Raw genomic sequence first — 18,186 nt, 5'->3', positions numbered from 1 at the left:
AAGCGAGTTATTCGCGAAAAACCTTAGGGGGATTGCATCACCCCCCCCCCCCCCCTGTGCGGGCGAGGTCATGTTTTGATAGCAAGACTGAAACAGACTTTTTTGGGTAGCCAGGAAATCGCATGCCAGAGCCTATTCAAATTCTTTTATCGGCCTTTATATGCACCAGTCGCATACAGGTACGGGATTTAGCATACGATTTTCAGACAATCGAAAGACTGTTTGGAGACAACAAAGGAAGGAATGAGTGAGTTAAGTTGAAAGTATTAATTTGGTTCAAAATGATGATGTAGATAACCTAGTTATTTAAAGCTGAATATCTTATGACGAGAGCGGTTGGCATTTTTGGTATGCAGTGTTATTCATTGAGAACCGGTCGGAGCGTTTGAGTCTTTAATTTAGTGGTCGCCGCTTACTAATCATGCGGCATACACGCCGCACATAACCGCCAATGCCGCAACGTAGCTTAGATTTCGAAGTAAGCATTTAGTCCCACCCGTTGGTTGTCGGCTTGAGCATTGCGGTACAGTATGCATCCAGGCGCCTACGTCTGCTGCCATCTAGCGGCAGGGACTCAAATACACGTTTGTCGGGACTCCGCCACTAGATGGCCAAATACTGCCTCGTGCGGCCGAGGCTCAAGGAAAACTCGGCTGTTTCTGCAAAGGAAGACTTCCAACTTCCAACTGAGAGCGCTAGACGTGTTGACTGTTGAGTATCACGTCACATGGCCGTGAACGTGGCGTATTGAACCGCCCACCAGCCACCAGCCATTCATTACAATACTCATCTCGGCACTTTTTGTGTGTGCGCGAGCGGACGCCGTATCTCGCTGATAGACTGGTACGCTGCGTGGTGCGCCATTTTCGTAGTCGGCCCGCCCCACTAATGTTCGTCATTGTTATGGTGCGCGCCGGCACTCGCCGCGACGGGATCCGGTGTCTCTGCGAGGGTCCTCCACTAACGAGGGGCGCCGGGCGCGGGAGAGAATCGACTGGACGGCGCAGAGATGTTAACTGAGCATCAGAGGGGGTCCTTAGCGCCCTCCCCCCCCCAAAAGGACATAAATGGTTCCCAGATAAAATAATACAAAGTATAGAACAGGCCAGTTCTGGTACTATGCAGGAAAGCGTGTCCATTAATTGCTGGAATTAGACTAAATCTTGGGTTAATTGCTTTGAAAGGTCATTCAGATTAGATTGAAACTAATTAGTCTTGAAATAGGCTGAATGAAGAAACTTAGAGCAAAAGGCTTAATAGATGCGATGTTGACTATCAAAGCAGTAGATATTTTATGAGCCGGCCGTAGTACAATTTGGCACTATTTTCCGTCGCCAATAAGACCCAGGAAAACCGGTTGTTATAGATTTCCCTATAATATTTTCAATGTCTGTCCTAGCTTCTCTTACATAAATTCATATAAATGTTTCATTATTGGCTTACAGCTGGATTTCCAGCGAGTCTAGGGAGCACAGAAACAGTAGATATGTTCCGCGAATTAGCCAGGATCTTCCCCATTATGGCCAATTATCTCGGCTAATTTTCCGTGTAGGCCGTGCAGAACGCTGCCACGAGAGAAAATCCCTTTACGCCATTTAGATAATTATTTAGGACGGAGCACCGAATATATCCGTTCATTGGTGACCGGGTAGGTCGTACGGCGATGGTCGGGCAGGTTCACGGGACTCGGGGCGGAGTAGGGCAGACCGGTGACGGGGGAGGGGAGGGCTGAACCCTGACCCGGCCATGTCGATGTCGATTAGTAGATGTGGCTGCCCGGCGGTCGTTGTTGAAGCGGTCGGGAATCACGGACCGCCATTAGAGTCGATCACGAATGGGCGTGTCCGCGACCCGTGGTCCAGCGGGCCGGCCCCAGCGCGGACGGTCGATCGGGCCGACAGGTGTTTTTCAGCCCCATGTGTATGGAAAGCTCAGCTGAGTTACAGCATGTCGGCAGGCCATCACATGCACACACCAGCCAAATGGTGTAGATGCATGAGAGCGAAACCGAACGGTAGCGGATTGTCATGCACTTACGCGAATGATTTACTAGCGTTTGGCTTGTGCTCTCTGAATTCCACATTTTGCTCATCTGTAGCATAGAAGGTATGTGCAAATTAAAAAAGGAAAAGAAGCATGTCAAAGAAAACGAGCAGGCTTTTGAAAAAGAAGGCTTTGCGATATCTTTTTTTCTTTTTTCGTTAGCAATGCGAGGAACTGTTGTGACCGGCTGCCACGGCTGGATGATCCGGCCGTTCTCTAACGACCCGCCATGAGCCCCAACGACCGAAAGTAACGCTATAGATTGTGGTCGTTCGCCTCAAAGGCCGATTTCCAGCTAAGATGGCCACAGCGCCCAGCCAGGACCACCAATCTCACGAATGGCTTTTTGGATAATATATCAATCAAATAATTACACCGTGGTTTTATTTAATGGACTCTTCAGTTGACCGATGCCGACTATTCGCCGTCCGAAAACGATGGCAGTTTATTAGTTTTCTCGGTCGCTACTCCTGAAATGGCTGTCCCAGTCACAAAGAGAGCCGAAGTCTGCCGCGGGTTCAGTGCACTCTTGTCGATCGCTGTCGTGTCCCGTTCTCTGATGGAATAACACGGATATTTGCTCTGCCATTGACTGGGGCAGGGCATATAGACACGGCCGGTCGCTGGGGATTGGACGACAAAGGAGAGGTGCGGCGGTGATATTCAGAGTGGTCCCGGGCCCTGGGTACCGGGGTCTGGGTTACTGGGGTCTGGGTCACTGGGCCCATTGGGACGGTTATGTGCATGCATAGAGTACATAGGTACCGGGTACTGGTTACTTGCACGATGTAATCCATAAAATGGGTATCGGGTGGTGGTTACTGCCATGGGTCACTGGAGCTTACAATCGGGTAGGTACTTGGGTCACTATTGTAGGTACAGTCCAAACACACGAGAATTGAGGTGGCTGTGGCAGTGAGGTACAGTGAATCTCTTTCCCCAGACGACTTCTGCGGTACGGGGTACTTCTGTATTACAGGCTATGGAGTGCAGGTATTTGTGCTGATGTATTGGAGCACTAATACAAGGAGAGCGCTGGTGTTCTGGGACCCTGCAGCACAGCAGCGCGGTGTTGCTCCGACGCTTCAATGTGGAAAGTGGCGGCCGCAAACCCGAGCCGCAGTCGACAAGGGCGGGCTGCCGAAATCGATACCTGGCACGTCCTGAACATATTTAAAGAGCACACACTGCATAGATTGTTCATGGAATTGGACATGCAACGGCCGAGTCGGGCTGTATGAAGTGTGTGGACATACACTATTGAATATACCTGCATTGAATTGATAATTTGCTTACATTCCACAAACTCCCCCGCCGCCCGGCATGAGTGTCCATTGCACAACTTACTCACATAGTAATGAACGCACATTGTGTGCATTGTACAGTCCACAGCAGAAGTAATGTGGGGTTTCAGTCATGGGTATGTTCTGCTTCTGAAGCTTAGGAACGATTAGCCAGACTACAATGAAACTTTGAATGTAGCCTATATGTATCGACACCCTTGCAGCTGCAACTTTAGCTATTGAGATCTTCTTTTCGATCACTCCGTATTAAACAATCGCCAGTCAAAGCCAACCGTTGAGATTGGTAAAACCCTACATTACTTTAGCGGTGGGCTGTACGTGCAGGTGTTGACTTATGCCTGAATGTAATAATACCTACAAAACGTTTTTTGATGGCTGCTGGTAAGGTAACAAATGCATCAATCTAAAGGTAGACATTGTTGTTTAATTTTCGCTCTAGACAAGTTGATATCAACATAAGTCAACATAAGTCTCATGCTTCCTTTATCTTGACGTTCTCTTCGTCACTTATCTGTCCTCAGATTCTCTCCAGCTCTTCAGTGGTGGACATTCTGATCAAGACGATGGGGAACGGCGACAACTACGTCGTGAGCCATACGTACACCTGGTGTGACGCGCAGGGTCGCGAGGTCACTCCACCGCCCGACCTACTACACACCTCACGGGAGGGTGGCCACGACAGAAAGGTAAGGCGCGCTCGGACTCCGCTGCTTCATTAGTTGCTGGTTAGGTGTTTGTGACGTCTCCAGCTTCACCCACAATGGGTAGCTTTTACCTTGAAGCAAGCTTTATATTTCAGACTACCCTCGGATCCCGAGTTTTTGCTTTCTGCACTTCGCTTTTAGCCTGTATCGACCGGCATGCCGGCATCTCTCCTCATTGCTCCGTCGCTCCATCTTCACTAGACGGTAGTTTTCAATGCGGGGCGGCGCATTCACCCGGCGGCTGGCTGCCGGGCGGCGCATTCACCCAGCGGCCGGCTTCCGGGCGCGGCGGAATGGTTCGGAAGCGACGCCGGCTGTCCATTGTGACGCCGCATCCCGTACGGTCTAATCAGGTCGGGGCGCCTCCGGCCGGCGACGGCGGCTCTTAGCGCCCTGACGGGACGTCGACGCAGCCCGCCGGAGCCCAACAATGCACCGGTCACTACTGATGGCTCCCGCAGGACACCGTTTGAGCATAGATACTGGCACGGGCGGGGCCGGAGCGGCTAATAATAGCCGCGGGCTGTGATACATGCAGGCACGGGCTCACAATAGCAGGGGAAGGGTCAGGGGTCAGCACTGTGACGATGATGCTGAACTTTTTGTGCCGTTGCTATGTCAGAGTTGAACCCTTTCCAATCGCGCCTGTACGCGCTTTCGATAGATGAAGAATATCGGTAAAACATGATGTGTTCTTCATTCGCATATTTTTTACACATTCAACTAAATTATGCAAATGCGATTTCTCAAAGCTCAAAGCCAGTTTTGCCATGTCGGATATAATATTCATTAAGAAGTTCCGTTGAACTGTGCGTCATCAACAAAGACCGGAATCCCTGCTAATATTTCGATATGACACAGCACTGGAGCGCCGTGACAGAAGTCCTATTTTCACCGACGGAAAGACTAAGCCGATGCGACTCAGTTGAGCCCGTCTTGAGCCGGTGGTTTAGGCAGGATGAGGCGGGCTTTCCGTCAGTTTTCCTGTGTTGACACAGCTCTAAAATAGGGCACGTGCAGACGGTAGGTATGTGCCGCGAGCGCCGCCTCTCGCCCCGTGTGGGTCCATTAGGAGCGTTGATAATTGGTCTTGACTACTGAAGCAAGGACAAGTGAATCAGTGACAACTGACAATCCTTTCGTGAGTTCTGATTGAACTGGATCAGGAAGCCAGGACGAGCTATAGGAAGTCGATCAGACCTATAGGTAAGTTTAGTGATAGTGATTTATTTTTTGTTGTGTAACTAGGTATTGAAATATGGTGATGCGTTGTGATGCCCAGAGTCTGAAATTTGAAAGATAAGTTTATTTCTAACATTCTAGCCTCATTTTCAAATTTACTTTTTTGGCCTCAAAGGTGATGAGAAAACGGCAAAAAATGGTACCTTCTGTTTCAAGATGACTTGTGAAAAATTGCCGACAGCTAGACATCGCGTAGGTGACAGCTTTTGAGTTTTATTCACCTCTGGATATCGACTTGAAACCTTCACTATCGTGTTCCTTGATCAATTCTCTATCGTTTGGTATGTATTTCGTTTCCCTAGCTCTAAAAATGGCGCGTTGGGAGCGCCGGAAGTCGGCAAGGTCACAGTCGGCGGCAGAAATTCGAAAAATCAAAATTTAAATTTTTGAAATCTGATTGTATTTTTGGATTTGGAAGGTCCATTTGCTCCCTATAGAAGCTAATATTGCTGCATATTCCCATTGAGGTGACAAGAATTAGCAAAATAGTGGTTCGGGCGCTTTTCAAAAATAGTACCGGACGCTGTTCCTCTTGTGACGTCATAGCTCCGTGACCTGACCTGACCCGGTCAAATTTCTTATACCATATGATAGCCAATACTTGCCCCAACATGCATGGGAAGTTTCATCACGATCCATCAACCGATGTCCGTACCACCTGCAGGAAACCTCGGGCGTTGGCACTCAGTTTGTGAAAATCCGGCCGGAGGCTGTACCTCTTATGACGTCATAACTCCGTGACCTGACATGACCCGATCAATTTTTTTTTCGGCAAAAGATGCGCAAAGGTTGCCCCAGAGGGTATTGAAAATTTCAGCCCGCTACGACAAGCCGTTTAGCGTGCACTTCGAAAAAACCTCAGGGGGGGGGGTTGATACAACCCCCCCCCCCTAGGCGTTCTAGGGTTAAAATATTCCACACTTAGGTTTTTTGGGTATTAGGCAAGGCTATATAAACCAGGTAGAACGCTCCGGGAAAAAAGTTGGAAACAATAAATTAGTTGCGGCATTCCCTGATGACGCGAATGTGGGTCAGCGGCCGGCGGCCGGCCGCCGCTAACACTGTATGAGGAGGGATGCGCGGAACTTTTGCTTGTTGGTGATTGCGCTAGGCAGTTAAATGGTAATGTTAGGATATGTTTCGAAAGTAAATTGAACGACGCTTCGAACGCCGTCAATGAATTTGCGATACGACGACTATTTGTTTAGTTAGAGCCGGCGAACTTTTACCTTCCGACCGCGCGCGGAGGCGATATGGTGCCACACTGGCGGTATTTACGATAGCTCAAAATTCTTTTGAGATAAATAGACGAAATTTGACATGTCCTATCTTTTGATCAAGCTGGATCTTATGGTACAAGTCGCATATTTAAGGTAGGTCAGGTTGTTGACCTATGTTGTCGCTCGTGAGCCTCTGCACAGTCCAAAAACAACGCAATTTCTGAACACTCAGTGCCAAGAAATCCTTCACAGAAAGATGACACTTGGCAGAAAGAAGAGCTGTCGGTTTCTTACCGTTCGTATGTGTCGTGTTTTCACAAGAGTTTAGTAAGGTCAGGTCCCTCACGTCACCTCCCCTCATAACTCAATAGGTTTACTATCATAGAAGCGTTTATCAATCGCCGGAAATCTTAGCCAATCCCACTGGACACTGGATCCATACCCACATGGGGCCCTCCTGACTGGCCACCCCCTCTGAAATCCACAATAACATTGGGCTGCGGCCACGGTTATGTATTAATGCTTTTCACTAACAGAAATACAACTTCAACCAGCACAGTGCACGCCGCCACAACAGTCCGACCCACGTCCCTGATATCGACTAGCTCCCGGCCGGATGCACATACGCGGAGCCAATCAGTCCGAATGTGACCTGCAGCTTACAATTGCTGTGTCGCATGGCGCATGGCACAGGACGATTCCTAGCAGCTGTCGGCTGGAGTGGAGAAACAGCACGTTGCGACACACCGCGCCGGCGACAGAGCTCAGCAGGGCTGGTTGGAGGCTGGAGCCGGAGGTAAGGGCGGACACAGGCACAGACATTGCAGGACACAGGGCTGCGGAGTCGGAGTCGGTCGGAGTCGACAGTTGTGACCGGAGTCGGAGTCGGAGTCGATTTTAGAAACCCGAGCCGGAGCCGGAGTCGGAGTCACCGAAAATCTGTCGACTCCGCAGCCCTGCTAGGTCTGCGGAGTCGGAGCCGGGAGTTGGAGTCGGTCGGAGTCGACAATTCTGCCCGGAGTCGGAGTCGGAGTCGGAGCTGGTTTTTGAAAGCCGGAGTCGGAGTCGGAGTCGGAGTCGCCGAAAATCCATCGACTCCGCAGCCCTGGAGGACAAATAACAGGATGTCAGGTAGGGATATAATTCAAGACGAATGATTCAAGACGGACTGAAATAATACACATTTTGCTCACTTGGATACCAACTTCAAACTTGACGTTTATGTATAGCACCATGGAAACAATGGGCACACAGGAAAGAAAAAAAGATGAGGGTTTTTTAACTCAAGGAAGTAAAACAGCCCGAAGTGCAGACAAGCACATACTTTTGGTAATAGCTATCAGCTGTCCTACTCCTCTTCTCCCTTCATCAACTACTGGACACATTTGAAGCATCATATATAGCACCAATGTCCATAACCAAAGCTTGCAAGTAGTTTTAACTTATATGAAGCCAAGGGAAATGTGCCTACATCATGCATGTAAACTCAAAATTACACATGCATGACAAAGGAAGCTTATGTTAAGAGAATAGTTGACAAAAGCATCTCATGGTTAAAATTATTCAAAACTGCACACAGGGCAAACATAAAAAGCAGCAAGTGTACTGTTCTGTTATGCTAAGAAATAATCCAAAACAAAATACAATCTTTTCATGTTTGAACTGGTTGTTCTTCTATGCCCCTTCATCCATATCTTGATTACAGATGGGCTGTTACTGTAGGCTGATGAAGTGACACTTGATTGCCTTTGTGCGAGTTTCAGTTGCAGCTTCCTTGGTACTGCACTGGAAAGCAGATTGAATTGAATGCCTCTGAAAGATAGGAATACAGGCAGGGTTAGCTGTAGTAGTGTCAATGATAATAGACATAACATTTTTGTCCTTTGACATACATTTGTTGAAGTACAAAAAGGTACAAAATAAATTGGTTTGTTTCAAGACACGCACACTGCACAAAGCCGCACAGACATTACACAGGCAAATGAAATTGGTACACATAAAATTTGATGATTAAAAAGGTGAAAACTTGCAATAATAATTGAAGTAAAAGTTACAATCACAATCATTTGATTTAAAATGACTTGACATAAGTCACAAGAGCAACGCTCCTATTCTTTTATGCTTTCATTATCCTCCACATATCAACCAGCTTGATACCAGGCTGTGCAATAGTGTGTACATAACCCCATGTTGCCATTTTATTAGAGCAAGTGGGGTTAAAACAACAATGCTAATGTGAAAACCCACATCTGCAACCCGTACTGCAGTTTCAATCACCTTACAAGCACACCTTCTGGCAGTTTGATAGGCAGAATGGTCATTACTACTTTTCCCTCATATTCAACACATATTCCCTTTATACAAATACAGTTTAGACCTGGTTATTGGCAAGCACTTTCAAGAAAAGATATGATTCAAGTCCAAGACAAAGGTCGAGAGAAACAACACCAACATAAAACACCGACTATGTAGCACTAATACTGCCAAATTCATAAAAATATATACATGAGTCGATCAGAAATTCACTGTAGATTTCGAAAATGGTGTCAAATGCCACTCAAATACCCCCATTTGCATGTACGAAGCAATAAAACACTGACCTTCAATTCCGCGTGCCATTCTCCATAGGCCACTGTGTATTAAATAACGCGTTCACTGATAGCAAAAAATGAGACCCACATATGACGCGTTTGCTACCAGCCAATCAGCGCTCGAGTTACCGAGCGCTGATTGGTGGAGAGGGCCGTCGTCAGCAGCTAATTACACGTTGTTTTCCTTGAACATGTGCGTGAGCGCTGATGCTGCTCACGGGCTGTTCCCATTTTTCGTAATGCTGAAGGCACGGGAGCGAACCCCCCTGGTATTAGGGTAAACTGGCTTAGAGGCGAAGCAGAACGTCTGGTTCATGAAGAACACACACAGTGTTTCACATAGACCGAAGACACGTGCTGCTTCTTCGCGTGCAATCTTAGTGGCCCCAGGGGGGCTTCAACTCGACCAACACCGGTTCTTCTTCGTTCTCCCTAGTCACGTGATATTACGTCACACCAAGCGCGCGAAAGATAAACCCTTTGAAGGTTTTGCACGAACTAGCATCGGGTTTAAGAAGAAGGGGTTGTGGTTTAATCAGTGTAATGGCTTTCATCAAGACCACGCCCGCGGTACCACGTTCTAGCGTCCACCGGAAGCGATCGCCATTTTTCGATCGCGTTGGATCACGCTTTGTGCAGTGACGAGCGGCTGGTGCAAGATTGGGTGAATGGCAAGTAATCAAATATTGAAGAACTGAAATAAGGTTAATTTTTTGCTTGTCAAGTGTTGTGTATTATTTATATTACTTGTGATTGACCATAATAAGCAATATCACAACGCTCTTCAAATGCATGGATGAATGCATTGGATGAAGACAATTCATATGCAAGACCAATCAATGCAGTAAGTATTTATATGTTGTATAAATGCCCCATAGCTTAAATTATGCATGTGGTATTTAGACAAATCTTCCAAATGAAGATAAACCAGGAATAGAATCAGCTTGCCATTTTGGGGTCAATTGATTTAGGCATAAATTTGGCTGATTTTGATAAACATATGTTCTTGCTGATTAGTGCAATATTTTATCTAGCTGCACTTTATATGTCAAGTGCATTATTTTATTTTCGGAGTAGGCTCATGGTTTCTGAAGTCAATCTAAGTTTCTTTACTTCCTGTCTGTTGAATAACGCATCCGCCCGACTCTTCATTCCAGGGGACGAGGCCATCTCCGCTCTAATTGAGGCCCTGGAGTCTGAGGAGAGCGTCCTGGCGCGCGGAGACGTCGACATCGTCGAAAACGCTGGCTTGAAGCTGGTGGTGGAAGGAGAAACTGTATGTGATTTGGGAGAATGCGATATCGCCACCCGGCTGCTGACATGGGCGATAGCGCAAACATACAGTGTTTGTGAAAACATCCACTTGCTGAAGCTAAAAATGTGTTCATATTTGGCTCCTGGAGTTCTTTGGCTTGGATATGTAAGGCAAGTGACGCGGCCGAATGGAAAGCGTTCCTGCAGGCTGATTGCGGGCTGATCGCAGACTGAATGCGGGCTGGTTGCGGGCTGATCGCATGGGCTGGTTGCGGGCTGGTTGTTCCTGACTGGAGACTTGCAGGCTGATTGCTCAGAGTAAAGAGGAAGGTAATACATTTTAAGGTGTATCAAATACTGTGTTTGCGCAGCAGATGTGACGGCGCAGGTCGATAGCCATGCATGGGAGGTTCAATAGACGAATGAACGGGGATTTTGCGGTATTGCAATAGAACTGAAAGGGTTCTACAACCGATATTCAGAACACAGGGTGGTTTCCCTATAAACCTCAGGGACTTCTTCACAGACCCTTTGGGGTTCTTATCTAGGTGCTAAGAACGCTCTTATTATAAACCCTAAACCTCATAAGAGTCTTTGGAAGAATCGTGTGGATTCTTTTGATGAGAATGCAAAGCCGTCTACGTGAAGAACCATGGAGGTTCTGAAAAACGGTGGCATAACATTTTACCCCACAGGGGTCTAAATACCCCTGTACGTTCTTAACGTCCTTCCAAAGTGTTTTCAGTGTACCAAGTTTCTAGGACCGATGGTCATGGACCTCGCACCAGTTGTGGCCCAGATGTGACGTCCCCCGTCCCCAGTCGCCCGGTCCCTCCCTACTCCGTCGGCGGCCAAGGCCGCGTCGGTCCCCGCCTCCGCTCAACCGGCGACGAGCGGGGACGAGCTGTCGCGCTGTCGCCGTTTTTCCTGCGTTGTCTATGGCGCTTCACAACGCACCGGCTGTCGCACCGGCGGGATTTTTCAGCCCCAGCTGTCTACAAAGAGACGACGCTGTTAAATTTTTGTGCCGTGGTTCATAGTGGTCTTCTATGGGAAGACAGCTCTGATTGTAGCGGAAACGGCCTAGTTATCTACTTTAAATGCATCAACTGAGATGCTCGAATCTGTCTGTTTATTCCTATGGCTGTCGCCTACGCACGCAGGCGAGTAGCAGGGTTTTTTCACCTCTGTCGATATCTCCCACCGTTTTGCCGCAATCGCCACCGAAAGTTGAAAAAAGTCTATTTTTCCGAAAATTTGACCTTTGACCGGTCAAAAGTAGGTCAAATGTTGACCTAGGACCAAAAAATATACCACCAATCGCGAGATCTCGTTGAGAGCAATCCGTTGGTTTTTTCCGCTAAGCTCTACGACCTTCCGTTTCGAAACGCCAGGGGGGGGGTCGTAACAACCCCCCCCCCCCTGGTCGTTCGTGTTATGAGAAATGGCCTGGTCGTGCGAGGGTTAAGATGCTTTTGCATAACGTTCTTTCAACTTGTTTTTAGTGTTGTCTTATATCGCCTGCGCAGTATGATGCTTTCCCAGTTTTTCGATGATATTACGATCGATACCAGATTTTGAGATTGCACTTATGCTTCTCACTTGTCCAGGGGTGGGACCGGGGGCGAAATGTTTGATAACACACACTTTATTTCAGGTAATTTATGTAATTTCTTGTCTTAAGAAGGGTAAGTATGTCACTGATATCAGTGGGCCTCTTTATTTCAGATGGACTTTTCTCTGGAGATTGTGTGAGCGATGCCACCTGCTCCCTACTTCAGGTGGACTTTTCTCTAGAGATGAGGGTCCATTTGGCTGATGTCAGTCGCTCTCTCTCTATTTCAGGTAGACTTTTCTCTAGAGATTGTGTGACTGATGCCACTTGCTCTCTGATTCAGGTGGACTTTTCTTTGGAGATTGAGAACTGTGTGACTGATTGCACCTGCTCCCTATTTCAGGTGGACTTTTCTCTGGAGATTGGAGACTGTGTGACTGATGCCACGTTCTCTCTATTTCAGGTGGACTTTTCTCTGGAGATTGGGGACTGTGTGACTGATTGCACTTGCTCTCTACTTCAGGTGGACTTTTCTCTGGAGATGGGTGAGAGTCTGGGTCTGACGATCCGCGGAGGGGCCGAGTACGGCCTGGGCATCTTTGTCACCGGCGTGGACGCCAACTCACCCGCCGACCAGGCCGGCATTCAGGTCAGCTGCGCGGGGCGCGTGTACCGCATACAATTTCGCGTGTTTTGAATAATTAGTGAGAAAGGCGATTATGTTGAACTAATGAAATTTATTTAATTTTCGCAGTAAGTTTCGATGGAGGATTTATACCTATCATGATTGCAAGGCTGAGAGGTAAATGCCAGGCTCCTGACTACATTGCAAGGCTACGTGCTAGTCAAAAATAAGCAACGTTTCTTGAATGCTTTCAAGGATGCACATGCCACCCAGTCAGCGAACCGCGCCCGATCTCACGGTTTGCATGTCGCCTAAATACGGCCTTCCGGCACATATCGACAAAGTGACATCGGACCTGGCCATAACTCAGGCCCGTATTGATCGAATGGGAAGGCCGCTGCTCACAGTCAGGCCCCTGCCTGCCTGGCGTCGCCATCAGAGAACGAGGCATTAACTGATATGTTTATCCGTGGGAAAAGAGGAGCCTGCATCATTTTTTTTTGACATAAATGATGGCAGACTTTTTTAATGCACACTTGCCATACACTTTTTATACTGTAAACCATACTATTTTGAGATTCCAATTGACTCCGATATGCAATGCCTACATAAACATGCACATTGCACAATTGGATCACATCTAGCTGGCGGAGCCAAAGAGAGCATACCCATTATAGAACCACTCCGCCCAGTTTTGTTGTTCATTCTGTTTTGCTCTTAAGGCGTTTTCGTGAAGAGATAGTTGTAACCGGACATTTATTTCACGACTCGGTGGGTCCAGTGAAACGTTCAAGCGACTCGCACGACTCACAACTTGGGCTCCTATGGGGCGCACGATGGCGCCAGCAAAATTTTCACGGATGCATCGTTTTCCATGTTTTTTGTCCGATTTCCTTAAAGGAAATAGTTCACTTTCACGAAATTATTTTTTTTTTTTTAACGATTTATTATTTTTTATGTTCAAAATAATCAGCAAAGAAAATAAAACCTTTTTATAACAAAAGATTTTTTTTCTATATTTTGATATAGGAAGAACTTTTCAGTTTCTGTAAGGCACAAGCGATCCAGTATGAAAAGAGCATGGGTCCCGAAAATTCTTCAGAAACAGAGAAATTATCGCAGCCACCGGCATTTGGGCGATCTGCTCGATCTGATAATGTTCCCCTGAATGTCCTAATTGATCAGTACGAGAATTTCTCTAGAGTTCTCGTAGATAATTTCTCTAGTTTTTGAAGAATTTTCGGGACCCATGCTCTTTTCATACTGGATGGAAATATATGCAAGGCACACATCCTCAACGCAAGACACCTTTTTCGGGACGAGAAATAGAATATCTTTGCCTAGGGTGATCGTTGGGCTGTAAAAGCTCCTGATTTATGCTCGTCTCAGCCCAAGCTACGGAATTGCTATTCCAGTTCAAAACCCATGTTAAAAAGTGAACTATTTCCTTTAATCGCCATGTGCTTACGTTTATTGTCCCGATTTTCGGTGAATTTCGGCCTGTGAATTCACAGCGCTTACGGGGATTTATAGGGAAATAATACGCGCATGCCTCGCTTCTCCGATGGCGGTTTCTCTCTCATAAATACTGCTAACGTCCCGTGCTTAGCCCTTTATGAGCATGGGCTCCAGACCTTAATCCCAATGAACCACATTATGAGTGTGGCTGAATCGGCCCTGTTTTACGACAGATCGATTTGTCCGAGTCCGTGAGCAGAACCCTTGTTATGCGGGTCACATTAAATCGCCATGAAACTGTCCAATGGAGGCCGCTGGCGACCATTCGATAAAAGGGCATTACTGAAACAGCGTTCCACTAACACTTATGATTTAATATGCAGATAGCATGAATAAACACAATATCTTTGGAATGACGCTAAGAAGCTATCTGGGATCAAAAACTGTTCTGGAGCTCTGCTGATGTCTAGGGATATGTTTCGTCTTTATCAAGCCTGAGGTTGTTAACAACGAATGCTGTGTTGATCATTCTCAGTTCGTCGGACCAGGAAATTAAACAATTTAAATTCATTAATTGAATATTTAAGCGGGTAGGTAACATGACTTACCCAACTGGAACACAGGGCTTGATTAAAGGGAAATGCAAGACAAACAATGCCCAGTTCAACAGTCAATCATAAGACCATTAACTGGCACAAATGAATACAATTTCTCCCTGGTTGATACTTGATAACATGTCAAGAGCATAAGAATAACCAGGTTATTGCTTACCAAAATATATCTGCCTATACCGGGCTCCGAGCCTCCCTCCAGCGACCTAGTTTGACAACGGCTCGGAGTCACCACGGAGCAATTACTGTCGACATAATTCTTGTGCAACTTTGACCGATGACAAAGTGCTCTCGGTGGCCGGCCGGGTGTTTTCCTATCCGGGCCAATTTGCATACGGAGTCGCCTCAGCCGGCTGCTGTTGTCGTGGCCGGCAGGTCGGAGATCAGATACTGGACGTGAACAACCAGAGCTTCCTGGACATCACTCACGACGAGGCCGTGAGCATCCTCAAGTACTGCAAGACGCCTATGATGACTATCCGGCCCGTCGGAAAGGTAGGTGCCTAGGGAAGGTGACGATTCAGCATACCTATATGTCGGGGGAACGAGTGATTCGCCGTTCCTTCCCATAAGCTTTGAACATTACACAAACACATAAATGCCTAAATGAACGACTCGGCGGAAGCAATTTATTATAGCGTCATTTCAATTGTGACCGATATGTTGCTACTTCGTATAAGGCAATATTTCAACACCATCTATTCAGCTATTCAAGCTTTCCTGGAATATTTTTGTGTGGTTCAATTTATTGTGAACAAAGAAGGGATCAACGTGGCGGCCCCGGATAATCGGAACTGATGCGCTAAATAACACGAATTAAATACATAAGATCACTATAGATATGAAACTAGAAATTTGCAACATCAAATATGTGAGCGCATCAGGTCTCTCACATTTTAATGGCTTTGTTCTCCTGCACATTGTATTCCGCTGGAAACATCAATCAAACACAATTCCTCTGAAGGAGCTCATTTGGTCTGAGGACCTATCGTATTCGTTCCTGAAGAGAACCTATCGTTCTGAGAGCCCACTTGATCATCTTCACCGAGCCCTCCCTGTCGGCAGGTCCCGTGCGCCTCTTATGCCACGAGCGACACCGGCGGAGGACGGTTTCAGACCGCCATTACGGACGGCAGGTGGGTCGAGTCGCGTCACCACACCTCTGACTGGGCACAGTGACTAATGCTCCTCTCCCTGCAATGTCACAATGAGCAGACACATCAGTCTGTGACGTGTTTGCCCAGCTGCCCCTGCTCTGTGCCGCCTGCCGTCACCTCATACTTGGACGCATTTCTCCGTGTTTGTCCGCGTTCACCGGTGCCGTGGGGGCTCATCAGTCGAGTGGGGAGCACACGAGCGGCGGCGTCGTTTGTTTGATCCCGCTGCGGTCTCCGCTCTGGGCCACCGTCGCACAGTGGCCCTTTTTCAGAATTAGCACGCATTAATTCCCGCATTACCTGAAAGTGGTGCAAGACATCACCACGTGATCAAGGACGTATTCCCTGCCAATGCAAAGAGAAGAAAAGAAACGAACTGCTCAAGGAGATTCGGCCCAACAGCGACAGGCCGCTCGGCCCTAGATTTGGCGCACGTTCGCACGGCTCGCCCGCCGGCCCAGGCCGCTCCGAACGCTTCGTGTGGCGAGCCCGCCAGCCGACCGCGCTGCAATGACCGCCAGGACGCCCCAGGGCGTCACGTGACCGCATCTACAGCTGTTGCCAGCCAACGTTAGTCGGCCCCGGCCGGGCAGCAACTAAGGTCAGCGCGACGCGAACAATACAAACACATAGGCGCTTTTGACGTTAGATCTTAAGCCGACCACGGGACTTGTGCGGCTTGGACATCAAACGTGATAAGAAATCGGACAGTTTTTCTTGAGCACAGCGTTATGCCTACATGACATTTCAATAAGCACATCTTATGGCAAAAGTCAAGCCACATTTAGGCGCACACCAGGTGACACCAGCTTCGAACCAGGTCAATGAGCTTAGTCGTATCGAACAGGAGCCACAGCCGCTCGCGGACTGAACTGGCTCACGTTATGCACCGTAGAAGCAAAATGGCGCAAAATGGCGCGATGCCCTTTGGTGGACATGGTCAGAAGAGATCGGCGATTCGAACGATGTATAATACGACATGTTCCAGAGTGTGCTACTGAACATAAAGCTTCATATGTATGCCGCCATCTCTAGTTAATAATTGTCCTGTTATTGTGTCCACAATATTCGGCAAAAGTGGTCTATTTAAGTTTATACAATGAAAATTGTGGGTTCTAGGGCTTCTACGTAAACTCAGCTTCACAGCCATGCCACTAATTTTTAACATTTTCTCACCGAAAGCCTTACAAATTGATGTTCATCTCACCCTACTTTTTAGGGTCCGCCGGTGGTGTCCGCGCGCCTCTCGACAAACTTCGATTTTGCGGTCAGTTTTACCAAAGATAATTATTTTTTAGGAGGTAAAAATGGCACCATCGGATAGTTTGGAATGTTTTGCACACGATTAGACTGCTTTTTACTCAAAAGAAGAGAAAAATATTTTGAATTTATGCGTGCTAATTCTGAAAAAGGGCCACTGTGCGTCGGTGTTCATCACGTCTTCTGCGCCCCCCCCCCCCGCGACACCCCCCCCCCCCCCGCGAGTGGCTTGTGTCCCAGCCGACGGCGTGTGTGGCGCCTCAGAGCCGGTCCCGAGCTGGATATTTTCGGCTAAACGGGCACAAAGCATGGTTCGACGTACCCGGCGGAGCTGGCTAGCCCCCCTCCCCCCCAACCAGCCGTGGGGGGTGGGGGTGATTCTCAGTCGACCCTCATTTTCCAGGGACAAAAAGGGAAAGTAGAGGAAAGGTATAGAACTCGACAAACATTCATTAGCGCTTTCATTGTCTTCCTTGTCAGTACATGAACCGACACTATCCAATTTGTATGTCCTTAGCTTCAATGCATCAATAACCCTTCCCCATAGCGGTCGGAACTCCGGAAAATAGCGAGCACTCCTTTGAGAGCTCTTAGGCCAGCACATGAATGCCGTATTGTCTCTCGTGATCATCACTGCTACCCGTGCCAAACATAATCACACTTCCCTTCAATAATGCCACTCAGAGCCGACCTAATCTAACACGTCGGCTGTCCCAGCTGACGGTATTTGACATCTATCTCTCCCCCTCCCTCCTCTCTCTCTCTCTCTCTCTCTCTCTCTCTCTCTCTCTCTCTCTCTCTCTCTCTCTCTCTCTCTCTCTCTCTCTCTCTCTCTCTCTCTCTCTCTCTCTCTCTCTCTCTCTCTCTCTCTCCCCCAGAACCACCGACAGAGGCGCGGGACACGGTCAGTGGCAGCCGGCCGGTGCCGCCGCGGCCCCCGCCGGCCGACAGGTCGCCCCCGCCCCCTCCGCCGCTGCCGACGACGGTGACGAATGGGGCGACCCGTCGCTGGTGATGGTGTACGAGAAGGCGTCGGTGCTGCTGGGCGCACACGAGTTCGGCGTGTTCGACGAGCTGGTGCGCCGCTACCTGGCCGGTCAGGTGGACGTGGTCCGCCTGGTCGGATCGCTGCTCGAGCTCTTCAGGGCACCAGAGAAGGTGA

General features: G+C 48.1%; 1 protein-coding gene across 1 annotated transcript in view; it reads left to right on the top strand.

The window, feature by feature from the left end:
• The window catches only part of LOC122387586, a 51,371-nt gene that overhangs the window by 16,216 nt on the left and 16,969 nt on the right, over positions 1-18,186 (top strand). Inside the window, exons 3-7 of the mRNA XM_043377925.1 lie at positions 3,869-4,033; positions 12,437-12,562; positions 14,983-15,102; positions 15,673-15,743; positions 17,903-18,182. Of these exons, the coding sequence (XP_043233860.1) occupies positions 3,869-4,033; positions 12,437-12,562; positions 14,983-15,102; positions 15,673-15,743; positions 17,903-18,182 (762 nt within the window). The remainder of the gene's footprint in view (positions 1-3,868; positions 4,034-12,436; positions 12,563-14,982; positions 15,103-15,672; positions 15,744-17,902; positions 18,183-18,186) is intronic.

The sequence above is a fragment of the Amphibalanus amphitrite genome, unplaced genomic scaffold, assembly GCF_019059575.1.
Source record: "Amphibalanus amphitrite isolate SeventyFive unplaced genomic scaffold, NRLGWU_Aamphi_draft 000290F_arrow, whole genome shotgun sequence".
In the NCBI taxonomy this organism is placed as follows: Eukaryota; Metazoa; Arthropoda; class Thecostraca; order Balanomorpha; family Balanidae; genus Amphibalanus; species Amphibalanus amphitrite.
Note: the sequence above shows the minus strand (reverse complement) of the source record. Positions and strands in the feature narration are given on the sequence as shown.